We start from the raw sequence: 27,692 nt of genomic DNA on the forward strand, positions 1-27,692 counted from the left end.
TGAGAACCGAATACTGTCAATGTTTCAAAATAAGAAACAGCTCTGATTGGCAATGGTTTCTCAATGCATCAATTCGTACCTATGCAGAACAACAAGGCGAACCTGGGGTAGTGGTGTCCTCGCTATTCGGTCGGTAGACGTCGTGACGAACCAAGCCCAAAATCTCGGTTTCAACCTGCTGCTATAATCAAGCGACAATATTCTCCTTTATCAACTGCCGGCATTCAAAATGGCGCCACTCGTAGCGTTCAGAACGGAAGCTGTGGTCTCAGGCGGCCGAGAACCTCAGTGTATTAATTGAATGACAACCTCCATGTCACGAAACGGAGGTAATATTGCAAGGGCTAAGGGGAAGCATCAAGACAGTAAGATGTGGCTTACCTCCAAAATGTGTGGACAACGCCAAGGCGGATCTCTGCTGTTTGATGGATGATGCCCAGGGTCTTCTCCACCTACAACACAAGCCCACAAGCAGGGGTTAGGAGGTGTGAGGTCGCGCTGACTGAACGGGAATAGCCGCTGCAGGGGAGGCTTAGGATTGGCTGTGGGAAGAGCGAATGTCGGCTACGTAAGCAAATGAAGACTGCGGAAAGCCGCTCACAGCGGAATTCGCGCCTATCCATCGATGAGAGTGGTCGCGGTTTATTCAACCCTTGAAACACATGCCATCAACGGCACGACTCAGACAGCCGAAGCCATGCGGCAAGGTACCTAGTCACAGTCTGAGATATCTTTCTGATACCAGACTGCAATGGAGCGGCCGCCCGATGCACGGTCGTAAAACGGGAGAGAAGATGAGATTCAGGGTCCTCATCCGCAAACAGACAGGTCAGAGCGAAACGGTTAATTCGTGGCTGGCTGGGGCCAACTGTCAAGTAGCCACAGGGAGGAGGAGGTTGTTGTGGTGTTTGATACTTTCGTCGTCTTACTCCTGTACAACTCATGCAGCCTGCGATGGATGGTTACTTTCGTATATCACCATCGTCAGCAATGCGATGCGTGTTGAAGGCGGTCTATTGACGAGAAGTTAAGAATGACTAGTTGGCTTCGGTCATCAAGACAAAAGAAGCTACAGCTAGCAACATCATCATGTAAGGGCAGAGACTCGATAGGGCTGAGTACTCGATACCCCAGTGCCACGTCGAGATGGCTGTGTGCATACAATTGCATCCATTTTAATGTACGGTGCCAGGCTGTACAAGGTTCGTGCACATACATAAACCGCGCTGTGCATAACCGATACCGTAAACGTCCAGTGGGTAGCTGGCCCTATTGGCTCGTTATACGTGGTGGTGAAGACTCCCCCAGTAGGGTCTCATTCGGGAACCCCTCGTCTGCATCTGCATGCTGTTGAGGGTTAGGATGAAGATGCTTGGAGTGCCAGATTGCTGGAATAAAACCATCTAAGTAACTCGGCCATGACCGATGCAGGCTGACGCTGACCCATGGATGATTACCCAGTCAGCCACTGAACCGGCCAGTGGGAATCGATTGATGTTTAGGAGATCTCAAGCAGTCATCTCATCGAAACTCATCAAGACAGACACAGCAAAAAAAAAAAAAAAAAAAAAAAAAAAAAGGGTGATACGTGGAGGCACTAATAAAATGATGCACGATGACATTGGTCAGATTATGGCGGAGTGAAAGTGGAATGCGATAAGAGAGTGAGAGAGAGGAGACCCGCTGCATCGGATTTCCCTTGTATCCTTTCGTGACCCACTTCTGAGCCCCTGTCCATGTTTGTCAACATCTTCCCCTTCTCCGATACGTACCTGTCAACAAGACATTAGAGAGTGTTACTGCATGTACAGCAGTTTTGATGATCAGTCCTGTGAGTGATGCCCAATCTGTCTTTCTTTGCTTTTGTTTCCTCAAAGATCTAGCGGTGAACGTATAATTCTTGCTTATTTGTCTCGTCAATATTACCTCTGTTATGCATCTATAAGCGTTCCAGCATGCTGGATCAACCCGAGCCACATCAAGCAAGGGTTGACGATGAGCTAGTGTCAGAGTTGTACGGGAAGGATGACAAGGTGTGCGTGTTACTCCGGAGTATAATTAATCAATCAATTTCATGTCGATTATTATTTTCATTGATGCTATGTAGCAGGCCTGAGATGATAGGGTATAGTTAATGCATTCTGAGGCTCTGCATTTAGGCAGCACCGCCAAAGAACTCCTGAAATCGGGATCACAGTTGCTTTGCAAACTAAAGATGGATCGTGGAGAAAGAGTTGCCTACTTGAGAAGGTCAACTGCTCATCCATATGCCGTACCCGGTGTCTCGTGTATCTCGTTTTCGCTAGGATGCTAGGGTATGACGTTGACCAGCATTAGACCAGTCATAAGGATCTTCACCAGAGCTCGATCAATCGATGTGCCATGCAACTGCATCCCTGGTAACGCGGTGTACCCAGTGATGAGAGCTCTCGTGCGTTGATACATCGCGGCGTAGCTGCAATAGTGTTGCTGCCTTGAGAAGAATGCCTAGCCTAGACTCGAAAAGGTTTCACATATGCAAATCCGCTTTCAGGTTTCAAGAAACGTATGCAGTTACTAAAACCCATTGCGACTGTTCTTTGACTTATTCACAGCACACCCTAGATTCGTTCTTGATATATTCTAATCGCGTCAAAATGTCCAGTAGCGGGTGTTGCACAGCCATCCCGCTTCTTTTTTTAAACCCCCACCATCCACAGCAACTTGACAAGCTCTTGCCAAGAGATTGCTGGTACACAGCATCCAATAGAAAGTGCATATCCGTCGATGATGGCTTAGCAGCCCTCTACACACTCCGCAACGCTAAGCCAGTTGCGTCTCCAAGAACCAACTTGAACCCATCACTGCCGCCGTCAATAAACGCAGGAACTCTGCACAGCATGCGGTACAGTGGGATGGACCTCTGAGGAAACAAAGCTTCAAATGAAACCCTTCTAGAGGCGCTTTCTACCGTTTTACGTCGCCTGGACATGGCGTTCGGATGAAAGGGAGAACTCAGACCTTAAACGGTTCAAGCCCCGGCGCCACGAGGGACGACATTCTTGTCTGAATCATAGAGTTTGCGTGAAAGAATGTCCGTCTGAGATGCAGAGAAGTCGATATTTCAGACACATGATTCCTGCTATCTGTAAGGTTATTTGAGACAAGGTTTGCTAAGCCCTACGAATGAATGATGGATGCCCGCCTCGAGACTTGTTAGCTTGCTTATACATCATATGGATCTGGCACCCAAGACACAGCCATTATCGCAACACCTTTTTCGTACCTATCCTGATCAATTAAGACATATAGGAGTAGTAGAACGCCAAGCTGCTTGACTAGCAACCGCGTTACATTAAGATAATGTATTAGAAGCAGTATTGTAAGCCGGACCAGACATTACATGGCGTTTCCGGAGATGCAGGTCTAATTAACTTTGATCTTAGGTATTTTCTTTGATCATTTCCCTCGTGGATACTTCACTCTCTTAGACTCCACCTAGAACAATTCATCGAATTGGAAGTTTGTCTGCTAGTGAATTAGATTCCGCCATAATTTCTTATGCTTTTGATCGTATCCAGTTGAGTGCATGTAAACATTCCGATGCCTGTCTCATTGCGCGCCATGTTGAGCCGACGCCATGTGGAGATGACATCCATTGTCAACGTGGTGCTAGGCGTTTGTTTTATTCCGCAAGGCTTCTGAAGTTCATTTTAGTGTGGTCTACGATGGTGAAATGGAGACAATATTGCCTTGGACCAGCTAGGCCAGGCATGAAACACTTGACAGTAACATTCTGTCATAATGGAGATCTGTGAGCGCAGGGACATTGACAGGCATGCTCAAATGAGTAACTCTTGACAGCAGTGATCTTCCGGGTCAGCAAAGACGCGAAGACACGAGTGACCAGTTTGGGAATAGCCAAGCAAGATATGCTTGAATCCAATACTTTGACCACCCTGACTGACTTGACTGATGCTGGCTGGTACGCCTTCCCCTGGAGATGCAACGCAACGTGCGAATCGATGGAGCCAGTGACAAGGGCGCAGCGACCACGTCGGGAAAGGGTTTGAGGGAGAGGCAGGGGGAGGAGGCATCAGGGGACAATATGTTCAAGGGTCCCAGATTTGGGAAGACGGGCGAGGCCGGACTGCGCCCCCAGGCCTCGGGGCCGATTAAGACATCAAGCAACCGAACAAGATGATTGGTCCCAGTAACTGATTGATTGATTGATTCACAGCACAATTCTGTGAGAGGCACAGCCCTCTGTTCATAGGGCAGGGCAGCACTATTTGATGCATCGATGGGTTACATCTGGGTTGGGTTGTGCATTGGTCTATCGATAAAAATATCTGCCATTTGCACCAGCGCCGTTCGGGGCAAAGCCTCTCTTGGAACCACCACGTTTTAACAGACGCTTCAATGTCTCGCGGCCCCAGATATTTGCAGACGCGGGCGGGTAGTGTTGCTGGACTTACCCTGAAGATGCTTAGAATGCTGCATGTGTAAGTTCATTGAGGCAACTGAGGAATGCTACGCCTGTGATGCGATGTGAAGTCTATTGTACCGATAGTTTGAGAGAGCCAAGAGCTTACCTTACCGACATGATAACCAATCGTCTTCTTGTTTGGTCAATTGCCGATGTGCCGTGGTGTTTGACACAGTAGTAACAAGTAAAACGCAATTACCAACTGCTTGTGCAATATCACCAATTTTGAGTTATCCTGCGAAAAGACATAATATTGCAAATGACCAAACACTCCAAATAATTTAAACCGACAACCTGGAACCTTACAACGGGCTGGTCCATGTCAGATCAGACTCATCGAGGATCAGGAGGACATCATTGGATGCAATGTGATGAAGGGAGGGAGGGGATGATGATTGGGATATGATGAATGAAGAAGAGGGGTTCAGCGCAGTAGCTACAGTAGCAGCAAACAGTGTAGGTTAAGCGGATCACCGCGCGAACCATGGACGGAAGATTGACGATGGTTGCCGCACGGGGTCTAAGTTCATAGGTAAACTCTGCCTTACCTGCTCTGGTGCATCTGCATCTGCATCTAGCATTGAGTTTAGACTTCCGCAACTCTCATTCAATCGCTTCATTTAGATTTAAACCACCATCACAATTGGCTTACCACGAATAGCAACCTGATGACATCCAGCCCGTATAAACATGCTATATTCTGAGGGGAAGCGGTACGGTACGGTACGGCACTGGCTAGATACAGTCTATCTTACAGAGAGTTGTGACGTGGGACAGCCTTGGGAGACCCCTGAAGATGTGAAAGACGATGATGGACCTATCGACTGCGGACGGTGGAGTGTCCTTGGAGTGTGCTAGGGTCATCAGTACGTACCAGAAGCTACATCCTCCGAGTACCGGGACTTGGAGCAGAGCCCCCCTGCCTGAGAAATTCCTCTGTCAACCCTTGGAATCGCCCCGTCACACTGCCAAATATTAACCCTGTCCATCTAGGAGGCCTTCCTCTTTGTACTGCTACTTACGACGCAAGTCCCTCTCATTGACGTCTTCGTAGATCAATTTGTTTCTCACGCACACGCCTCGGTGGTCGGGTCTTTGGTTCACCCCATGTTTCCGTACCAAAACGTTACTCTGCTCTGTAACCTCCGCCTTTTCGACGTCAAGGACAGACAAAGCCGCAACTTCAGGTAATTATTGAGGGCGGTGATACATAGCGGACCATTTTCTTCAAGGAGCGATTCTTCTCCGTATCTCGCAATGAGAAAGGCGGGAGGCGACACCCTTCAATCATTGTCTCTGCTCCCCCTCAATGATAATGATCCTCCCGAAATCCAGGGCCCCCAAAACATGGATGCATCATGTCTTGAATATCAAAGCCTGGAATTGTCCACACAGTTCAGTACTGTATTGTACAGTACACATCAATCGTACTTTACGGCAGGCACATTTCAATCGAGTAACTGAATGAATGTGCCGTTCCCTTCTCTCCCTGATCCTTACACTCCGAGGCAGGCTGGCGCTCTCTGGCGCTGCATGGCGCTGGGCCGCTGGGGTGCCTCTGTCTCTGTTTCTATCTCTGCCATCTAATGGAGTTGGATTTGTTTTTTCCTTCTTACCTTTGTTTTAGACCTCCCCACGGCTGTGCTGTCCGTCCTGTACACACACACCCTCCTCGTCTTTTTTAGGCCTGGTCAACTGGGCTTGGGCTTGAGCTGGCTGGTTGGTGATGGGGTGGTGGGCTCACCCTCCCCCCTGGTTCCCTCCCCTGGACTGGCTTCAATTGCTAGACCCTAGAGGCTTGGGGTTAGAGAGAGCTAGGCCCTACCAATGTACCGGCTGATGTATCGTACATGGCTTTCACCTCTGGGACACTTTACCCTAGCAGCCTCCTCTCGAGTTGTCTGTCAACTGGAGAGAGCCGATCCATCGCGGACGGGGCCCGAATGCAGGTGCAGTGGTGCCTTGACTATATCTACGTTGGCAGCCCCCAACCCTCTCGCTGGGTCTTGGAAGAGCTTGCTACTCGACAACGACAACCTTGAAAAGGTCAATCTATCACGACAGTGTTTCTTTTAAAGACCATTGTCTGTCCTTTCCAAGACGACAAGACCAGTTCAACAACTGGTTTCTGCATACTTCGACCTGTAGTGCTCCTCCCACTATCCACCGGGCACTAACATCACCCTCATCTCCAATTTCACCTTCACCACGAACACTTTGAGACAACTGGTGAACTGAGCATTCTTAATTCGACTCTGGCAACACTCCCATCGAGACACGAAACAGTTCGTCAAGAGCACACGAGTCCCAGAAGAAGATTGTTTGCCGTGTCTAAATCCACATCCACCAGAAACATCTCAGACCCTGCGAGACTTCGACTCACCTCAAGCCTCACTCCGTTTCTGGAATGCGAAGTGCAGGTAAGCTTCCCCGGGTTACGTCCACTCATTCTTTGCCTCGACGTTGAGAAAAGTCCCCGCTCCTGCCACTCTCCCCCTTCACTTGGAGCTCCGAACCTGACATTGTGGTGTTGCGATTATAGATAAAGGTGATTGCAACCCGAGCTTGAGCTATAAGTGCTTTAAGCCCGTCCTCACCTTGGCCACTACAACTCTCGTCTTCACCTTAACAACATTCAAACCTCTATTTTCCGCCTTTCTTCCACAGACATCATGGCAGCCTTGACAGAACCATCATTCGCCATGTTCCCTCATCACTCCGACGCCGAGGACTTTGCCCGATATACGGATTCCAACGTCATCTTCACTTCAGGACCCATGGACGTGAGCATCCCTGCCGATGCCTTCGGCTTCCAACAGCAGAGCGGCAGCCAAGATACATTCGCTTCATCAATGGGCTTTGTCGAACCCTCATTGTACGCCGAGGCCCCCAACTACATGCTCAACAGCCGCGCATCACCAAGCATGTACACAGATGAGTCTTCAGACATGAGACTCCCTTCATCAAGCCTTTCCACAGCCTCGGCAGCGTCAACAACGTCTTCGGCAATTGGATCTCCCCAATCAAACCATGGCCAAATGGGTGCAATGCCCGAGTGGGCTCCCCAAGGCCTCGGACTCCAGCCTACAATTGTAGGCAGTGACTACATCGGATCCGATTTTGCGTCGTTTCCTAGCTCCGGAATGGATGAGCTCAGCTTCGATTTCCCGGCAGCAAAGGCTTTTGTTGGTAAGTTCAGAGCTATTTCCTACTCGCTTCGAGTTCAGCGATCCCTTTCCCCCTGCCTCGTAAGGGCATTGGCAGAGAGAGAGACCCAGTCTGAGGCCTCTTCCCCACCACCAGATGCTTAGTGTCTCTGAACCCTGCTCGGTTCGCTGCTTTGAATATGACAAAAAACGATGTGTCGGATTGCGCTTGCGCTTGCGCCTGTCTCTACCAGGTCGTCGGCTCTCTTGGCTCATTGAGTTCAGCTGGAGCCGACTTGAATATGGCCGATCATCATCTTGTCATTCTCTCTGCTTCCTCTTAGAGTTTATCCCTTGCAATCACGTCCCACTTCCCATCACACGTTCGTGTCTTTTAAACAACGATTTAGCCCGTGGGCTCTTCCGTTGTCAACTGAGACATTACATACGTCAACCCAATCGGCGCTTGATGTCACCTCTCCGCTGTCAAACGATTGGCGATCTTGCTTGCTTTTCATCGGCAGTGGCCAGCTGGAAACCCATATTGGGCCTAGCTCAGCTGACTTGACGTTGCAATCTCTATCATTCGCGTCCATCCTCAACTCCACCAGTCTCCGTTCCGTTCCTGAGCAGCACTGCACTGCCTGTCTCTGTACTGTTACCGTAGTAGATCGCTAACCAGGTTTCTCTATCATGACAGACCCATCTCTGATTCATCCAGAGCTTACTCGCCCTCCTATGGGGATCCCTCCCTATGACAGTCACTTCCAGCAGACCAATGCCAATCCTAATCACACATATCCCACTTCTCCTTCTGCCTCTTCCTCTTCGCCTCAACCTCACATGATGAGGACCAATAGCTCTTCACCTTTTCTCCAAACCACAAACTTTCAATCCACTTTTCCCAACAGCCCTTACGGTGCACCAATGGATAATCACAGTCAAACTCAAAACCACAACCATATCCGTGCCCCAAGCGTCACCCAATTCGTCCCACCTACACCGGGCGAGTATAGCAGTGACGAGTCCAAGGAGAAGCAGAGATGCACCTATCCCGACTGCGGCAAGACCTTCAAGGACCTGAAGGCTCACATGCTCACTCACCAGACTGAGCGTCCTGAAAAGTGCCCCATCCAGACCTGCGAGTACCACACCAAGGGTTTTGCTCGCAAGTATGACAAGAACCGTCACACCCTCACACACTACAAAGGCACAATGGTCTGCGGCTTCTGCCCAGGCTCCGGCTCGGCTGCGGAGAAGTCCTTTAACCGTGCCGATGTCTTCAAGCGCCACTTGACTGCAGTTCATGGTGTTGAGCAGACTCCACCCAACAGCCGAAAGAAGTCTTCTGCAGGTGCCAACTCGAACAAGAAGCTGACTGGCTATGCTCCTGATGCCACTGGCAAGTGTAGCACTTGCTCACAGACCTTCTCCAACGCTCAGGACTTTTACGAGCATCTTGACGACTGTGTGCTGCGCATTGTCCAGCAAGAGGACCCTGCCGAGGCCATCAACGCTAAGCGCCTGGCTGAGGTTGAGAACGATAAGGACGTTCACCAGACTCTGGAGAAGAACAACCTCCCCACTACCACCGACACTGTGATGGCAAACCATGATGATGAAGATGCCGACAGTGGCGATGATGATGATGATAGCTCTCCCCGAAGCAACTCTTCTCCCGCCACCAGAAAGAAGGGCAACCCTGCCAACGGTGTCCAGAAGTCTCGAGGCGTCACTCACTCCCGAGGTGGTGTCCCCTTGGGAACCAAGACTCGCAGCCGCAAGAACCGTCGCGACTACCCGTCATCGTGGGGTTTTGATAAGGGCCAGATGACCATGAAGAAGCGTGTCATGGCTGTCTTTGATGGTCCTCGTCGTCTTGCCAAGGACGACATGATGCTCTCCACCGACCATGAGGTCCGCATCAAGCTGTCTGATGGCAAGTCTTATGTCACAGACCTCGACGTTCAAACTCTCAAGCGAGCTGCTGGCTTCCACGGTGCCACCGAGGAAGAGAAGGGCCCTTGGATCTCCGACGACCCTACTGCCGAACAGCTCAAGGAGATGCAGCAAATGCTCACCGCCAACACCACCACCACTACTCTATAACGACTCGGCATCATCGATCACACACACCTACAATCACCAACTACAAACCCTCTCTCAAAGTATACGAACCAAAACATATCGAAAAAAAAAGCATAATGGGCGCGGCGTAAGCGGGATTGTATTAGAAAAAGGGAACATCCGGGTATTTCACGGACAATATTTATGACTGGGTTTGGGCTTGGGAACCGGGACACATCCCCTTATGAAGAGGCATAGGATGAGGGTTTCGAGGGAAAGGAAAGGAAAGGGAACTGATTCGCGCCATGGAGTTGACATATCGATACCCATGTTTTTACTGTTGTTTTATCTGGGATTTGGACTGGTACCTCACCCATTGATGGCTTAATGACAATAATGGACTATCTTGACAGCAATACTTATTCGAGAGGACATTGTCCTAATCTGCATATTGTTCAAGGACTGTTTGTTTATCGTGATTGGTGTTTTCTTTGAGTGCTTGTTGAAGTTACTGTACAAAGCATTTGGACTGGAATGGGCTTGCGTGTATGTTTCAGGACCTGGGAGTTTTTGATGGAATCAGTAGCTGAAACAAGGATGTATAATATGAGCACTAATATGATAATACCACTTATTAATAACCCGATTTGACATGCCGTTGGAGCAGTTAGTGGACTGAATGTCTCGGCATTTTGTTAGACTTAAGCTGAACCATAACTAGACAGTTGGCAGGGAGAATGCGACTAGAAATATAATATTTGTTTTAGTGTATCGCATTAAGCACGCACATATCGGTCGCGCCTTGCATGATAGATGCCAATTTTCTCGACATGGTACACTTGTCTAGAGTGTAAAATGGCTTGATGCCTCTGATTAAGACGTGGAAGATAACGAGATACTCAAAAGGTTAGGATGAGCAAGCCCTAAAATTATCTAAATCAAGGTTCTATTGCAGGCTATAGTTGAGGCCTGACGTTTTATTGCACGCTCTGATAGGTAGAGAGTGAACCCTAGACACTCGATGAAGATGTTAAAAGACCCAATGGACAGTTGAGATGATAAGAGCACATCACCACAATACAGCCACGAACTTTATGTAGTCATCCCCTCACAGCGAAGCAACAAGATCAAGGAAACTGGCCAATATTCAGTAACATATGGGCCGAGAGAATGGATTTCTAAACGAACAGTGACTTCTGCGTTCCGCTCTGATAGGCATAGAGGAGATATGAATGCCTGAACTGGATGGTTAAGACGATAGAGAAACTCTGAGACGGTAAGTCACTTCATCATAGAAACGCCATGCGAGCATCGGAAAAGTTTATAGAGGAGTAATGAGCAATGTGTATCCAGAGAGTAGAGTTCTGGCGGGCCGAATACGTGAGGGGAGATACTGAAAGGGTACGTACGGCCAGCTATCATTTTGATCTTGACAACATCTCATTCTTCTTATTTGCTTCTGAAGAAACAAGCAACATGGGTATCAGACACACCAACAAGCGAGAGCCTGAGAACTTGGATCCAGTGCCAATTCTTTCACAAGAAGGTCTAAATCAAGACGACACTCGTCCAGCCGTAGCTCACGATGCTGTCTTCGGTGATATCACAGAAGATGGACCCAATTACCGAGACGTAAGTGCTTCCCACAGGTTTCTTGTAGTAGCAAATACTGACACCAACAGGTTGGATGGCTAGGCACTTCTGCACTTATGATGAAGACCCAAATCGGTCTGGGCATCCTCTCAATACCATCGGCGTTCCACACTCTGGGCCTTATCCCCGGACTCCTATGTCTGCTCGTCATTGGAGGCATCACCACTTGGTCTGACTATATTATTGGAACATTCAAGCTTAATCACCGCGAGGTTTACGGTATTGACGATGCAGGCGGTATCTTATTTGGACGTTTTGGACGAGAGTTTCTTGGAATCAGTTTTGCTTTGTGTGAGTGATGACGCTCAACGATGAGTTCGTTACTGACAGTGACTGTACAAGTTACAATCTTTGCTTCTGCATCGGGAATATTGGGTATCTCTATCAGCTTCAACGCTTTGTCAACGCATGGGACTTGCACAGCTACTTTTGTCGCAGTAGCTGCTATAGTCGTCTTTCTATGCGCCAGTATTCGCACACTGGGTCGAATAAGCTGGCTGGCATGGGTGGGAGTGATCTCTCTTATGGCAGCTGGTAAGTTAACTATCCTTCAAAGTTGTCAATCATACTGACAGAGTCAGTCTATGTCGTTACCATCGCCGTCAGCATCCAAGACCGGCCCTCAGCAGTCCCAAAGATAAACCTCGAAGGCGAATGGAAATCCGATTACAAACTCTATAACAAACCGAGCATTACGGAGGCCATGTCGGCTCTCTCGACAATGGTCTTTGCCTATGCTGGCACACCCCTATTTTTCCCTATTGCTGCAGAGATGCGCGATCCACATCACTACACCAAAGCGATGCTTCTCTGTCAGTCCGTTGCAACTGCGACATATATCATCGTGGGAATTATTATCTACTACTACTGTGGCTCCTATGTTGCTTCGCCTGCTTTGGGATCGGCTGGGAAGACTATTAAGCAAGTCGCTTACGGTCTTGCTTTACCAGGTTTGATCGTTGGTGCAACTATCAATGCTCATGTAAGTACTTGATATGGATATAATTCAGCCTTGGGAAAGAACGAGTACTGATACAAAAGCTATGTAGGTCACAGGCAAATACGTGTTCGTTCGAATTTGTCGAGGCTCAAAGCATCTCACGGCCAACACCTTCACTCACTGGGCTACATGGCTAGGCCTGACCTTTACTACAGCCTTGTCAGCCTACATCATAGCGAGCGCAATTCCTGTCTTTGGAAGCCTCGTGTCTCTCGTTGGAGCTCTCCTAGGTACACTCCAAACATTTCAGCCCTATGGTTGCTTCTGGTTATACGATAACTGGAGCGCGGGTAAGCAGGAGAGATCTCCAAAGTGGATTCTTATGGTTATATGGAGCAGTTTTGTTATTCTTTCTGGAATGTTTCTGATGATTGCTGGAACATATGGATCTGTTATTGGCGTTATTGACTCTTACAAGGTGTCAGGAGGATCAGCTGCCTTTTCGTGTGCTGACAACTCCAACTCTGTCTAAGACCAACTTCTGTGACAAAGGCAATCAAGAATGGTATAGAACAAATACGGTCCGCAATATTATAGCAATTGATATATCATGTTTGTTATTGTGTAACATGAGTTGTATTGCTTATTGCTGATACCTATCTTAGTCTCCAAAAAAAGCGGTCGGAGTTAGCAAATTTTCTTAATGCCCCTCCCACTATCATTCACGCCTGCCTACTTTCACTCCAATCATCATTATACCGATAAATCTTGATCTGTACAGCCATATTATTATTTGCATTTGTCTGAGTTATTTGCATATCTGCCATTTAATACGCCGTATCGGAGAGCTGTTTGAGTGAGATCGAGTGATCTATCAAGCAAATCGAGTCAGATCATCGGAGCTGGCTGGGCATCTACACCAAGATAATAAAATCTTCACCTTGATATTACGTTTCGGCACAATCTATTTTAGTAAGGCCATGTCTCTTACCTGGCGTATCTCCGTCAACGGAGAAGCCGATAGCCCTGAAGACTATCTCTCAACAGCCCTGGGCGTCATCTTTCCAGACGATATCACGAATCAACACGGCGATGCGGAGCACAACCTCTCATATGCCTCACCTCATCTCCCCAAGCCTCTCGTTATCGATCTCGCCGACCCCGTGAAGGAGGATGACCGCAAGCTGTTTTCTCATTACCTCTGGAACGCTTCGCTTCTGCTCGCAGAGTTCATCGAGGCCGACTCTCTCGGCATTCCCCTTGAGAAGCCTCGTGAGGCACAGGACATTATTTCCTTCGATGTGAAAGGGCTCGAAACTCTTGAGCTCGGAGCCGGAACCGCGTTGCCGAGTATCATGGGTGGCCTACTAGGCGCAAAGCGTGTCGTTGTCACAGACTATCCAGCTGAGCCTGTTCTCAAAACCCTTCGCACAAACGTCGCTCGCAACATTCAGCCCTCTTTATCCCCCGCTGGTGCTGAGACAACCCCCTCTTCCGCAGTATCCATACACGGCCATTCATGGGGTGAGCTCGAAGATCCTTTCAGCACATCAGCTGCTCACTCATTCGACCGTGTCATCGCCGCCGATTGTCTCTGGATGCCCTGGCAGCACGAAAACCTTCACCGCTCAGTCGCCCACTTTCTTAAGCAAACTCCTGAGGCCCGATGTTGGGTTGTCGCTGGATTCCATACTGGTCGAACAAAGATGAGCGGGTTTTATGATGCAGCGGCGCTCCAGAAGGTCGGACTCGAGGTTGAGAGGATCTGGGAGAGAGACTGTAACGGCGAGGAGAGACTATGGGATATTGAGCGTGAGGATGATGTTACGGTGCGCAAGAGGTGGCTCGTCGTCGCTTCGCTGAAGTGGATTTCGACATCGTGAGGCTTATATGAGACGTTGAGAAGCCCGGAAAATTCACTGAGCAAGAAGGAAAAGAAGAGCCTTTAAGTACCACGACCACCTCACGCTCGGACTCCGGGAACCATTTGAGCTTATCGTGGCGGAGTAAGACAATTCTTCTAGTTCCGTCTTCTCTACTTCATTGATTGGTTCTCCTTGAAACGACTCGACTACCGCCCGCAAAATGAGGCGGAGCAACGACTTCGTGAGGGGCGGATACGGAGTAAGATGAATGCCCTCCGGTTTTAAGAACAAGAGCTGGAGGGCGGCTGGTTAGAGTGGTAAACAAGTCATGTGAAGTGAGGAAAAGCTTAACTACTGTATGAAGATGTAGATATGTTAGATGCATATGATCACGATATCAAGAATAAATAGGATGCCCCTGAATTATGATGTATATATTCTCCGCACATACGCTCGCTCTGAATCCCCCTCTTTATATAATGAAACAGCCCAGCTTGCTTGGCTAGGAACGTATTAATTCGAAGCTTCAATGCTCGGCCCCTTCTCATCAATCTTGGCAACACGATCGTAGCTTACACGCAAGTTTTGGGCTCCGCTCAGGGCGCGAGTCAGCATCGCTTCGTGCCGCTCTCCCACAAGACGCTTAAGCGCTCCAACTAAAAAGCCTGCGATAATGTCGACAGACCAATCATCAGGGATAAGACTGAGTACCTCATCAATCTCGAACCAGCCCCCAAACCGCTCCAGGAGCGCTCCAGTCTGCTCGACACGATCACTGATGTTTTCAAGAGTGAGCAACTCATGGAGGACGACGTTAAACAGACGACGTTGTTCCTCAAATGATGGTCTTTGAGAGGGAGCAGCGCCTGTTGTGTTCGCGCCACCTCGCAGACAATATGAGACTGCGGTATCATAGTCGCCCAAGTTGTGGACCAGAAGGCGCAGGGCATCGTCGTGTTTGCATTCTCGGCCAGCAAGTATGATGGTCTCGGGCACCAAAAGATCATCAGGAAGTGTAGAGATCCGATCTCTTATTGCTGCTGCATCATAATCATTGGCTTCACCCAAGAGTTGAAGTAGCCTCAAACGGCTGTGCCAGACCTCGTTGTCGTCTGGGGCGTTGTCCCGAAGGAAGTGGCTGTATGCAGGCTTTGGAGGTTGTAAGGCACGGTATGCCTCATATGTCGCTCTAACTAAAGTTCGGCTCTCCTCAGATGAGTCTAGATCGTGGACAACCACGTCGAGGTAGTATGCCATCAGGTCGTTGATATAAGTGGTATGGCCCTTGCCAAACACCAAGTGTTCGAGGTAGTATTTTACTGCATCAGGTGCCTCCTTTCGCAAGATTGCAACGGCTTGCGCTGGCTCAAATTTGGGTGCTCGTCCCTTGTCTTCGGTAAAAACCTGAACACCAAGCTTTGGGTTGCGATTTGCAAGCCACACACCGTATTCTTGGACAAGAGCCTGGCTGCTGATCTTGGTCAGATACTCGCGAACTCGCTGCTCTCCTTCACGGAGTTCCTGCCCTACGTCCTGCTCGCCTTCGATAATCCGCCTCCAAGTGGCCAGAACATCGCCTGACAGTTTCCGGCTCTGGTACAGGCGACTTAGCACGAAGAGTCGATGGTATGTTTCGAGTAGACCGACTGCGCGGTCAAAGCAATCAACTCCCTTATCCACAATTTCGTATAGCTCAGATCTCACAGCACCTCCTTTGCCCAATCCCTTGGGTGAGTGTTGGTCAATCTCGAGAAGAACGAGCAGCAACGCGGCATCAACTGTGTGAAACACTTCTCGCTCATCGGCAACACTGCCAAATCCTTTCTTCTTCCGCCAAGTCCCAAGAAACCTTCGAAGGAAATGCATCGTCCTCGGTTCCAGTGTTCCAATACTGTCCTTAGATGTCATCTGGAACTCCCTACTTCTGAGGTAGGCATCGGCAGTCCTCCTCACGCCGCCATATATCCAGATCCCGCGTGAGCCTTCTATTATCTCGTTTCGAACGCTAGGAATCAGCGAAAGAACCACTCTGGGGTCAAGACCACTCTCGATTAGCACTTCTTCAAGAGCTTTTACGTCTTTTTCCGTGAACTGCTTGTCTTCAGGGGACTTTAATAAGTTCGTCAAAAGCAAGATGCCAGCTTTCTGCCGTATATATCCATAAGTCATAAATTCCAACTCGCTTTGCGGTTCTCGACCCCTGATAGAGTTAATAGTGGTGAATATCGCCTGTCTGTCCAGCTCGACAGGGCTAAAAACATCTCCGACACAAGCTGTTTCCAAGACGGCGTCAAGTTGTATGAGTAAGGGATTTCGAATAGCCCACCAGATGCGGCTTCCACTCCAGACTGCCAGTCTTGCCTGAGCCTTGGCAAGTTGTCGGGCAAATTCCTCGCCCTCTGCATTGCGATTTGCCTCCCACTCTTCTGGCAATGATTCTTCGTCTTGTGAGTCAATATTTCTGTCAAAAAGCTCCTTCTCCTTCGAGAGGTGTTCTATTGACAGTGCTGTCCTCGAGTCTGGTGTCTTGGCTGAAGATGAAGGATCAGGGGTACCAGGTGAGATTGAGACAGAGAAAGGTGTGTATCGCCTTTGCGACAATTTGTGAACAATTTCATCGAATCGCGTTTCTTCGCTGCCAGCAAGCGAACGAATACCATAGACACCATCAGCTTCTCTAGCTGTCAACCAGAACTTCTGTGGGTTTGGATCTGAGCCCGCATCAAATCTTTGGATCTCTAATCCATATTTCAAGCCGTCCTTTTCTCTTGTCATCGAGGCTAGAACATAACCGTCTTCTTCCTGCATTGAAGACTGTTCTGACAAGTTAGCATCTAGAGGCGGGCTGTCTACAACGACTTCCTTAGGATATCTGGTAAACTCGAGAGTAGGCCTCGTAGGATCACCATCGAGATTCACAAACATGCCGATTCCCGGCTCCAGGGGGTCAGTTCCAGTAACAATTAGGAATTCGTCAGGGGTCGGAGAAGTGATGTGGGGCTTTAGAAAGACGGAGCCAGGCCTTGGTCGAGGGTCAGTCGACTGAGAAGGAGTACCTGATGGCGAAGGTGCAGCTGGGAGAGGTTTATCGAGCGAAGGAGGATTTGGTGTTGAAGCTCTCTCCATTGATGGCCTGGGGCTTATGGACGGCTGCGGTGAGGTGTTGCGGCCAAGGAAATCTTCAGCTTCGTTGCCACGATGATCTTGCCGACGGATACTGTCCAATATTGAACCCCCCAAGCTCGTGCTCCGACTATGGCTTGGGGCTTCGCTAGATGTGCGGTTCCCGGTCGAAGAGGAGCTTCGGAGTAGCCCACTTGTTGTATCCGCTCCAATGCTATGAGCATGTCCAATTTCACTGGGCGACGTTGTTTCTTCCAAGGATGAAATACTCATCAAGGGGATCTTGAGTTGTTGTTCCACATCGATAAGCGCATACGACTTAGAGTCTGCCACACAAGCAATTGAGTCCCTGCGAACTGACAGAGTGCTTCCAGAGAAATCGATTTTCTATATTGCGTCAGTAGCGGATCAGTCATTCAATGCGCTGATACGTACCTTAAAGGCGCGCGCGTCCTCACCCACACGCACGACCTGGATCTTGCGCATGAGGGAGAGAAGGATAGTGACACCTCCGCTTCTCTCTGCACTTCCATCGTCGAACAAGGGCTCATTCAGATCAATACCGCCTATCCAGCTACAGTTCTTGACTAGAGTTGTTCCAAAAACAGGACTAAGTTCGGGAAGGGAGTAGAAAGTAACAGTCCAATTGCATAGAATACATGCTTTGCCGACACGAGGTAGTAGGAGAATTTGCTGAACGCCGGGTCGCGAGTTCGGAGTGCCTGGAGTTTCGACATATTGAGGACATAGTCGAGATGCGAGGATATAAACGGGTTGCCCGGGTCGATCGTTTGGGTCTGGTGGAATTTGTACGAAGTGAAGCAGCTCTGAGGCAGATGTGCCAACGTACAGATTCGCATCTACATGCGCAAAGGTTAACTATAAGAGCAAACACTCGGTATCCATGACGAAAATACCTACCTAGATAGTCTACACAGTTGATCTTGATGTCGTCTTTGGAGCCGTCTGCAGATAGTGGCACCTCATCCAATAAAGTCCTGAGAACATAAGGGCCAACCTCGCGACTGGTCAGCCCTGGGCTTGTAATTGAAGGCCCATCGCCTGAGCCATCTGATGTCATAGCGGCGTATTTATCAACAGCATCATTTGAGCGAACAGCGCATGTCGTGTTGTGCCGCTGCGAGTTCGAAAACGTTGTATCCAGGCACCCGAGGCTGGCTGGCGTATGTTGACATCAGTCAAGTGGATCAGCGTACCTGAAGGGAAGCTCTGGAAGCTGACGGGACCTTGAGTGGATAGGCGCTGGGCTTATAATTAGTGGCTGTGTTCACTGACCTGCAAGGCTGCGGGGGATCAGTCCATGTAACTGCCCCTGGAACCTTGGCGTTATCAGCCTGACAGCTCTCGTGGCCAATAAGCTTGTATGGCACGCGCAACCTGGCCCCAAGTTATCAAGGAGGGAGAGGAAACACATTCCTTCCTGTCCATCAGCACAACCTCATGGCTTCCATTTAATCACGATAGCAACGAGTTCCTACGACCATTGAAAGATAGCATCAACTGCAACACACTCGCTTTAACACGTCCCGCGGCGTTCAAGGCTGCCATATCCACTCCTTTGCGCCGCCCCTGATCCTCAACTCAGTACAACGCCATGACTGACGCAGCCGTGGAAGCCGCTCTGGCGAGCACAACTGAAGCCCCTGCGCCTGCGCCCACCTTTGAAGGAGAGAACAAATTTCAGCATGCGATATCAGCATGGAGAAGTACGGCACCAGCGAAAACTAGTGGTAGCAGCTACTAACTGACTGCCTGGATAGCCATCGATCTCACAACCCTTGTCTCGAATCTGGACAATACGGCTTCGGACATTGTCGCATACCAGCGGGACTCAACTGTTCAGCGTAAAGAACTCGCACAGAAGACAAAGGAGTTTCGCAAGCTCGACGATGCGGCCAAGCTTACAGAAATCAAGGGACTGTTGAAATGTACCAACAAGATACTATCCTATACCGATACAGACTAACATCATTACAGCCTATCAGACCTTTATCGACCTTCTGACGAACCACTCCAAGTCTGTAAACTCGGCATTCCTTCAAGCATATGCATCTTTCTCTGATGCTCCAGACCCATACCCACTTCTTGAGGCCTCAGTCGATTCTATGCTCTTGTCCGAAGACACCTTGCCAAAGATCACCGAAGAAAACCAGCACCTTCAAGAGAATGTTTCAAAACTTTCGACTCAACTGGAAGAGACCGAGTCGAAACTTCAGAATGAACGAAAGGTTCGAAGAGAGTTGGAGGAGAACCTAGAGAGCCGTGTTAAAGAAGTCGAGACGTCATGGAACGCTGTGCTAGAGGAGAAGACGGATAACTGGGAGGCCAAGGAGAAGTCTTTGGAAGATAAGCTGGAGAAACAAGAGCGTCTTCTGACCGAGATGCGGGCAAGCTACGAGGTTAACCAGCGCCTGGGCAAGAATGGCGACGACCAAGAGGCTCAGCGCAACCATGTCTCCAGCGCTGAGCTTGAGATGCTACATGCAGATTTGGACCGCACAAGCTCTCGCCTGGCCGAGGTTGAGGCACGAAACGAACAAATGCGACTGGAGCTGGCACAAGCAAAGTCATCAGCCCAACAACAACCCGAGACAAGCCTTGAGGACGATCCCGGATATATGCGTGTGAGGTCAGAGAACCAGTCTATGATCCGCAAGCTAGATGCCGCTCGTGTGGAGAAGGAGGGTCTCAAACGAGAATTGGATGGCAAGTTGCGATCTATTGAAAGAGAAGTGAACACTCTCAAGGAGGAGAGGGACAAATTGAAGAGCAAGGTTCAAAAGTGGAGTGACTACGAGGATATCAAGCAGGAGCTTGAGGTTCTCAAGAGTATTGAGTTCTCCACGGGTGACGATGATGAGGTACGAGAGCATCTTGAGGCAAAGGACGCGGAGGGCAATTCTCTCGAGAAGCTTCTCTTGGCGCGAAACAAGAAGCTGGGCGATGAGTTGACGGTGCTTCGTGTTTCGCATAACGATTTACAAAGCCGACTGGAGGATCTTCAGGAGGAGCTCTCAAAAACTAATGCCGAATTGGAGCGATCCCAGAAGCTCAACCAGAAACTGGAGAGTGATTTGGAGACAATCCAGGAGGAGGGTGCTAACGCATTCCCATCTGGTGCATCTGTAGCTGGAACATATGTCACACGGGCAGTTGGCCGCAAGAGTGGCAGAATCTCGCCAACATCGTCAATCATCAGCGGTATGGATCCCCGCATGGGAGGAGGTGAGCCCGGCGAACGAGTCTATGGAGGAGGCTCGGGCATGTTGCCCATGGTCACGGCTCAGCGAGACCGTTATAAGAAGAAGAATGCAGAACTTGAGGAAGAACTGTCGGACACGCACCGAACAGTCTCGCAACTGCGCCAGGAAGTCGCGGCGCTTCAGAAGGACAACCTGAATCTTTACGAGAAGACAAGATACGTGTCAACATACAACCGAGGAGGCGGCGCAGCGACATCATCAGCGTACGGGGCGAACCCAAACCCATCGACAGTGTCAATTGGCGAAACGGGCAATCCTGGCATCGCCATGGACCGATACCGCCAGGCATACGAGTCCAATATTTCTCCGTTTGCAGCTTTCCGTGGGCGAGAATCTGCTAGAGCCTACAAACGGATGAGCCTACCAGAACGCGCAGTCTACTCATTGACACGCACGGTGCTTGCTTCGCGAACCAGCCGAAACTTGTTTGCTGCGTACTGCGTAGCGCTCCATTTGCTGGTATTCATATCTTTGTATTGGCTCAGTTCTTCAGATGTCCAGCGGGTAACTCATCTTGAGTCCGCCGCGGCCGCGGCAGCTGGAGTTGCCGGGGGCTCACTAGGCAGTCCAATGGACGGAGCGCCTAAAGATCCTGCCAAGTAGAGGGCGATGCGCCGTCTTGTTTTGTAAGTGTTTTGCTCAAAAGCCGGAAAGGGAATGTGTCAACGAATCTCCGCGGGAGATGGAACTGTATCATTATCAGGATAGACCTGCGTCAAGACTGGGTCGGCAGTGGAGTCATTGGATATCTGAGATCTCGTGTTATGTGTACTGTACATATTATGGAAGCAAGCGATATCTCGTGCCGTTGTAAGCGAGATCCATGCCAAGATGGATGGCATTATTGAGTTGGGTGGTGAGAACCTTGAAATTAGACCATAACATGATCCACCTAAGCAACCTCCTCAAGAGAAAATAAAGTAAACATGTGACAGGCTTGTTCTGGGCAGCCTCTGAGGTCCGCTAAAACATGCAAGTCATGATGTTGATAGAAGCTTGGCTATATTCGTCTTGATGTGCGAAAATAGCCTGTCCCAATAAGAGGGGCCAGTTGCTATTTTCTGCAGCCGCTGGCCGCTTATCGCGGCCCGTAGACATGCATTATCCGCAGTCCAATTAGAGACTTGCAAGCTGGCGGCAAGCTACACAAGGCCCTGTATGTAATTTACTCTGGTCAAGGGACTTTGTTTCTCGTTTCTTGGGAGGTCTTGAATGTTTTAATGCTGGGATGAGGGTGGTTCGCCAGTGGCGCCGAGAGATCTTGGGATCTATTAAAGGGACCCCGGTTGGCTTGGGGATGGAGAGGGTATCATTGAGAGGCTGGAATGTGACTTGAACTCAAACAGTTTTCGTAGTTTTGTGGTCATACGGAAAGAGGATGGATGTAGTACAGCGTACAGCAGATATCGTCATTGCTGACTGGGAATGTATACCATCTACCGTATAGGTAAGTAGGCGGTCTATGTCTAGAGAGCAGACTCAGATATGTCTGAATATTATATTATAAACGTTCGTCAATGACAGCCTCGACTGCACGAACCCAGATCGCACATGGCAAAGTGCATGAAAAAAGCGGAATTATCATTGTTGTGGCATTTCCTCGTGCCCATCTCCATTTCTAAACGCCCATGCATCCATATGCCGACGCCGAGCCAGGCGCTTAAGCAGATCCCTCCCACCAATCACAACCCAGCGACTCTCTTCAACAATCAAATGATTGGCTCTCATTGCTCAATCTTGTTCCCGGATCACATATGAACCAGACGTGCATGTCCACCTCAGACATGGGAAAAGGCTGGTGGTTATTTTTGTATCCAGATCTTGGCAGATAATCCAATCATGGTCATTTGCTCAGACTTACCGCCCGTACGCTTAGGCGCGTGTAACAGGGTCTTGGCTGGAGGGGAAGGCTGGTATATTAAGAGACGGGTTCGTCGCCTGATGGTGTCGAGAGAGAAAGAGAAAAAGACAGAGGCAGGAAAAGATCTCTCTGCATCTGTCTGAATACACTCAAAGACGCTGAGCGTTCTTTTTTCCTTTTGTCTCTTATTTCCTTTATCTGTTATTTCCTTGTTTCCTAGGGTCAACAAGTTTTCTATCTCAAGTCTCGTTCCGGTCGATTATCTATAAACATTTCTATTGTTTCTTGGGTTCTGTTTCTCTTAACCGGCATACGTCTTGACGATCCGAAACGATACCGACACGCTTATATCCTCGATATCACATCAATCACATCACACATACTTCTACACACAACTTCAAGATGCAATTATCAACATTTGTCGCTTCTGTCCTGGCGGTGACTGCCTCTGCAGCACCAACCTATCCTACAGTTACTGTCACCGATGCTGGATCTGCCATTGACGCATTAGGGTCATTGTCTGGTTACTTCAATTTGGTTGCGGATAAGGTCAAGGCAGTCAAGTCGTATGGAATGGCTCCAGTCTGTGATCTTTCACAAGCTAAGATGCCTCTTGGTATGTCACCACTATTCAGTGCTTGTCCTCTTTTGACTAACCTGTGATTTCAGATGGTCAACTACCTCCCCCAGCCAAGGGCCTGAAGCTGGCTCATGTCGCCATCGGCCGTGGTACACAAAACTATACATGCGATACCAGCAAGCCTTCATCAGCCCCCGTTGCTACTGGTGCTGTAGCCACTCTATTCAACGGCAGCTGCGTTGCCGCAATGTACCCAGATCTGATCGAACGCATCCCTGGAATGGCTGTTCACTTTCCTCTGTCAGATGCCAACAAGCTTGGTCCTGCATCTCTCGTTGAGTCTGGTCACCATTACTTCACCGCCGATGGTGTGCCCTTCTTCGACCTCCGCACACCCAACCAAGACATCGGTGAGGCTCCATGTGCAAAGAACAGCAGCGCTCCTGCTCCCTCTCTCTCCGCCAAGGGACAGCTTGGTGAGAATGCTGTACCATGGCTCAGACTCACCACCATTGAGGGTGCTACCCACAAAATGAAGGAAGTCTACCGAACTACAACAGCCGGTGGTAGTGCCCCTGCAACTTGCCAGGGCATGGATGCTGAGTTTGAGGTTCAATACGCCACATTGTAAGTACTTCTTCATGAGATTAAGTATACAGTATGCTGACTAACATTGTATCAGATATTGGTTCTGGGCTGGCGATATTGAAGAAGACGACGCGTAGAGTGAATAGAAAGGAAGTAAATGGATTTTCATGAATTGGTATTATTTTGAGTTCGATGGTATTCTTCTCTTATACACGTAGATAGTATTGTTTTGGACATGTAATATCCCGGTTTTTAGCGATGTGGAGGTCAATAATTCAACTTGTGACTTGAGCTTCGAGCCTTTTGAGTGAATCTGTATGTCGGAGTTTTGACCGGAGCCGAAGACTTTTTATCATGTCAAATCATATCATTTGATCCCTCCAATCGACGTCGCAACACAGTTTACTGATCTCCGGCCTTCTCCGGGTTCCAGGCTATCGTATTCTGATGGATCTCCCCATGGGGATGCCCACAGGGCTGATCCCTGAACTCAAGTTGGATTGAAGCTACAAGAGTGATGACAATCAATGTGGATTTCTTTTATAGTATGATTTTCGTCATCTAATAATCTTTCATCAATGCAAAAATACAACTCTCTATTTCAAACGAGGAATGGTTAATTGCATCCAGAAGAATAGACTTAACGCTGTTCACACAACTGACAAAACGGGGGCAAATCTAGATATAAGCTCTAGGTACAATAAAAACCGAATCTTAAAGGCTGCCTATTAACGGGTGCAATCCAATAGAGTTCAACGTTCAACACAGACGTCCACTGTAAACCAATGCCTTACAGTATCGGTACATAAACTTAGGCTGTATCCGTTTGCACTCGTCGCGGTACATTTGTGGCACGGAACATGACCGATGGGGCACTTTCCAAAGTGGATACTTCACTACCCTGGACTGCCCATGTCTCCCCCACGTCCCAAGGTTAGTTAACCTCTAAACATAAACATGCCATCCCCATCTTCAACTCATTAATTTTCTCCCCTCGGAGCCGCAATCGCACAATTAACCCCGGCATAGATCGACAGCTATTCTACCAACTACCGGGAGACGAGGGCCTTGTCCCCTCGATTTCACTTTCCCCCAGACCTACGTTTGCCACCGGGCATTGGCCGCATCGACCCGATCCAACCCGTTCGTTCACCTGCAGTCTTGATTGCAGCCGACCGAGTACTACATTGCGGATTCATTCATTTATTCACCTTAGTTAAGACAAAAACACAGAGATACTCCTGGCGGTTACCTGCATTCAACATTCGTGCTTGTTTGTCTATCATCGAATTATTATTATTCTTCATCATCATATTAGACAACTTCGTCCTCTTTTCTCCCTCTGCATCATCACCACCATTCAATCCCCGCTACTACAACGCCCCGCCATCAGAGTACCTTAACGACATCCTCACCCTCCACCCGACCGAAAGTGAATCACGACAACCGTTCAATCTCACTGTCACTCTATTCCGATAACGCTATCTACGAAACCGAGCCTTGCGGTCTGTTGACCCATTGCGATAATGGATTCCAACTTAATTGACGCCATCGACCCGGCATTGGATCGGAGAAGACCAAGCACTGCTCCTCCGTCCTGTGACGAAGACATGCCCACTCTCGTTGAACGATCAGATTCTCACGATCGAAGCCAAGAGATATCTGCCGTTACCTGGCCCACGAACGAAATCCCGGTTGAGATTTTCGAGATCATTATTTCGCACCTTACCCGCCTCGAGGTAAGATGTTTGCGACTTGTCTGTAAAGAATTCGAGGCCAAGGTTTCTGCGCAGTACTTTCGAAATGTCGTGGTGCCCTTCAAGTCGGAGCTTTACAGCAAATTGGATCGTGATGAAAACGGCGCGTTTAAGCGCACGTCTTCTGCTCTTCTCTCAAATGGAATGCGCATCTTCCAGTCTTTTGGGCCACACATCCGGCGCTTTGCGCTGTCTTTGGAGCTTGACGAGGACACGCTCTCATACCCCCCAGTGAAGCCTTCGCAAGAAGCTGTTCCTTCTTTCTGGGGCATATACCGCTGGCCCCATGGCACCTACCACCGATATACTGATCTTGAAGGTCTCGAACAAACGGCTGACGAAACTGAGGCCATGAAGGAGGCGCTTAAGTGCTTGGTCAAAGTCACAAATCTTGGACTCTGCTGCGATGCTGGTCTTGGATTTCTGTCGGGGCCTGATCACATCGCACGAGGTGCAACCACTCTCCATCCCGTGTTTGCAACGCAAAACTGGCGTCACACAGGTTCTGAGTCACAAGCTCGGAAGCAACCCATCATCACCATGTCCGACCTGAATGAAATGGTCAAGGATTTTAGAAAGCCTGTGTTTGAGAACCCCATTAGTTTCAAGCGAACAGTTCTGCAGAAGATGGCCTCAGATGCTGGGTACTCGGGTGCCCAGATCAACGAAGCTGTGCTAATGCTGTTGGAAACTGAGGGCACCAACATCAACGCAATTGATTTTGATGAGAGGGCATCTATTATTAACGAGATGGAAGCTAGACGAGTTATGGCACAAAACACACATCGCGCTGACTTCGAACCCGCCACCGCAGAGGTGGCCAATCATCCGCTGATTCCCGCCAGTCTCACAAGAGCACAAAAAGAAATGCTCCTTGAGCTCGAGTGGGCGCATCGTGCCATGATCCAGTCCTATGTCATTGGCCTTATCGACAATGCCCGAGACAACTGCTTTAACAACCTTACTACCATCACGATTGCCAAGATTCCCAGTAGCCATGTGTATATTTTATATCGTCACGAGCTATGGCAAAACCTATCGTCTCTCAGCAATGTTTCGCTAGGCGTTATTGCCGACTGGCGACGCGTTTCCAAGTCTGCCCCGGGTTGTGTAGAAGATGACACAGTTTCTCCTGTCGAGGCTGTTGGTAAGGTTTATCAACTGCTTAACAATTACATTGGCGCTCAGCGTCACATCGAAAGCCTTCACTTTGAATGGATCTGTGGTGGAGAGTTTGCTCCTGGAACATATCAACGGAACCACCACATCCTCCCAGCACCGTTCTTTGAACAACCTCAACTCATGACTCGCATTGATAGCCCCAAAACTCATACGGACGATCTCTTGGCATTACCATTCATTAAACATTTGTCACTCAAGAACTGCTGGGCCTCACCGCATGTCCTTTTGCAAACAATACGCAATATGGCTTTGTCTACACTCGAGAAGCTCGATCTGGAATCTGTATCACTCTCTGGTCCACCGACTCTCACCCCACAGGCTCCGCTCCAGCAAGCTGGCGCAGCAAACAATGCTCATCTGCTGAACATGATCGGGATACACCCTGCACCTCCTGGTGTGCCGGTACCTCCACCGACCAATATAGCGAATGGGGTTGTTGCACCATTCCCATTCAACGCGACGGCTCAGCAGCTTGCAGGAGCATTTGGAGTGGCATTCATGCCACCGCCACCCAATAATCAGGCTCCTCCGCCACCGCCTGCGCCTATGGATATCTTACAGCAACCAGATACACTATCTTGGGCAGGCATCATAGAGCATTTCTCTCCAAGCATCAAGATCAGAGATATTTTGAGTGCTAGAGACGAGCTGGCTTTGAATATCACGAGCCAACCAGTCTTGGATCAGCCAGATCCCTTAGGGCAGCACATACCTGCACCGCACCGCCTACGCTCAGATGAGAAGAAGTATACTTTGAAGTGCCTCTCCTTCAAGTCCTGTGGGTATGTCACAGTCGACTCACCGGCTTTAAATACTAGGAGTATCTTGCCGCATGGCGCCCAAGGCCTTGGGGCCAACGGCAATCCGCACAGCCAGGATCTATCGCCTTTGATGCAGAAGTGCCGGGACAAGCTTCTCTGCCGAATCGTACCTTGCTTAAGGAACCAGGAGCTAGTGCAACTTACGACTGCCTTCGGGATGGACATGGGATGGGCCAATATATACGATGAGCGTACAATCTACGACGCTAGAGCTGATGGTGTTGAGCAGCCTGGAAAAGGTCGATTCTCGGGTACAGTTGATGCTGCCAGTTTTCCTGGGGCACGAGATAGCGAGGCCATGGTGAGCCTAGACTTCTAGATCAGGCTCTACGGTGACCATGCTCGATTCCGCATTCC

General features: G+C 49.2%; 7 protein-coding genes across 7 annotated transcripts; 6 read left to right on the forward strand and 1 right to left on the reverse strand.

The window, feature by feature from the left end:
• Positions 1-6,194: 6,194 nt before the first annotated feature.
• BKA55DRAFT_593630 (uncharacterized protein) lies at positions 6,195-9,723 on the forward strand (the record flags this gene model as incomplete). Its single annotated transcript, XM_046195573.1, has 5 exons — positions 6,195-6,297; positions 6,351-6,514; positions 6,819-6,888; positions 7,055-7,657; positions 8,315-9,723. The coding sequence occupies 5 exons, from the start codon at positions 6,195-6,197 to the stop codon at positions 9,721-9,723; spliced, it is 2,349 nt and encodes a 782-aa protein (XP_046050253.1).
• A 1,434-nt stretch (positions 9,724-11,157) lies between these two features.
• Positions 11,158-13,176, forward strand: BKA55DRAFT_727118 (transmembrane amino acid transporter protein-domain-containing protein; the record flags this gene model as incomplete). Its single annotated transcript, XM_046201150.1, has 5 exons — positions 11,158-11,313; positions 11,364-11,625; positions 11,773-11,868; positions 11,916-12,316; positions 12,384-13,176. The coding sequence occupies 5 exons, from the start codon at positions 11,158-11,160 to the stop codon at positions 12,804-12,806; spliced, it is 1,338 nt and encodes a 445-aa protein (XP_046050254.1). The 3' UTR covers positions 12,807-13,176.
• A 78-nt stretch (positions 13,177-13,254) lies between these two features.
• On the forward strand, positions 13,255-14,157 carry BKA55DRAFT_510530 (uncharacterized protein; the record flags this gene model as incomplete). Its single annotated transcript, XM_046187612.1, has 1 exon — positions 13,255-14,157. The coding sequence occupies one exon, from the start codon at positions 13,255-13,257 to the stop codon at positions 14,155-14,157; it is 903 nt and encodes a 300-aa protein (XP_046050255.1).
• A 399-nt stretch (positions 14,158-14,556) lies between these two features.
• Positions 14,557-18,528, reverse strand: BKA55DRAFT_613918 (uncharacterized protein). Its single transcript, XM_046196689.1, has 3 exons — positions 18,184-18,528; positions 17,698-18,122; positions 14,557-17,649 (listed from the first exon to the last, which is right to left on the reverse strand). The coding sequence occupies exons 1-3, from the start codon at positions 18,341-18,343 to the stop codon at positions 14,653-14,655; spliced, it is 3,582 nt and encodes a 1,193-aa protein (XP_046050256.1). The 5' UTR covers positions 18,344-18,528; the 3' UTR covers positions 14,557-14,652.
• Positions 18,529-18,877: 349 nt separating this feature from the next.
• On the forward strand, positions 18,878-21,149 carry BKA55DRAFT_593634 (CASP C terminal-domain-containing protein; the record flags this gene model as incomplete). The annotated part of the gene is made up of 3 exons (XM_046195574.1): positions 18,878-18,989; positions 19,044-19,211; positions 19,261-21,149. The coding sequence occupies 3 exons, from the start codon at positions 18,878-18,880 to the stop codon at positions 21,147-21,149; spliced, it is 2,169 nt and encodes a 722-aa protein (XP_046050257.1).
• Positions 21,150-22,809: 1,660 nt separating this feature from the next.
• On the forward strand, positions 22,810-23,712 carry BKA55DRAFT_689515 (uncharacterized protein; the record flags this gene model as incomplete). Its single annotated transcript, XM_046199359.1, has 3 exons — positions 22,810-23,023; positions 23,077-23,614; positions 23,670-23,712. The coding sequence occupies 3 exons, from the start codon at positions 22,810-22,812 to the stop codon at positions 23,710-23,712; spliced, it is 795 nt and encodes a 264-aa protein (XP_046050258.1).
• Positions 23,713-25,101: 1,389 nt separating this feature from the next.
• BKA55DRAFT_511221 (uncharacterized protein) lies at positions 25,102-27,654 on the forward strand (the record flags this gene model as incomplete). Its single annotated transcript, XM_046187684.1, has 1 exon — positions 25,102-27,654. One exon carries the CDS (start codon positions 25,102-25,104, stop codon positions 27,652-27,654), a length of 2,553 nt encoding a protein of 850 aa, XP_046050259.1.
• Positions 27,655-27,692: the final 38 nt, after the last annotated feature.

Source organism: Fusarium redolens, assembly GCF_020744475.1.
Source record: "Fusarium redolens strain MPI-CAGE-AT-0023 chromosome Unknown BKA55scaffold_7, whole genome shotgun sequence".
In the NCBI taxonomy this organism is placed as follows: domain Eukaryota; kingdom Fungi; phylum Ascomycota; class Sordariomycetes; order Hypocreales; family Nectriaceae; genus Fusarium; species Fusarium redolens.

Excerpts from the sequence above, each read along its gene's own strand:
- BKA55DRAFT_613918 (XM_046196689.1), bottom strand. The coding sequence starts at position 18,343 with ATGACATCAGATGGCTCAGGCGATGGGCCTTCAATTACAAGCCCAGGG. Across the intron at positions 18,123-18,183 it reads CAACTGTGTAGACTATCTAG|ATGCGAATCTGTACGTTGGC; the intron begins GTAGGTATTTTC and ends TTGCGCATGTAG. Across the intron at positions 17,650-17,697 it reads AGGACGCGCGCGCCTTTAAG|AAAATCGATTTCTCTGGAAG; the intron begins GTACGTATCAGC and ends GACGCAATATAG.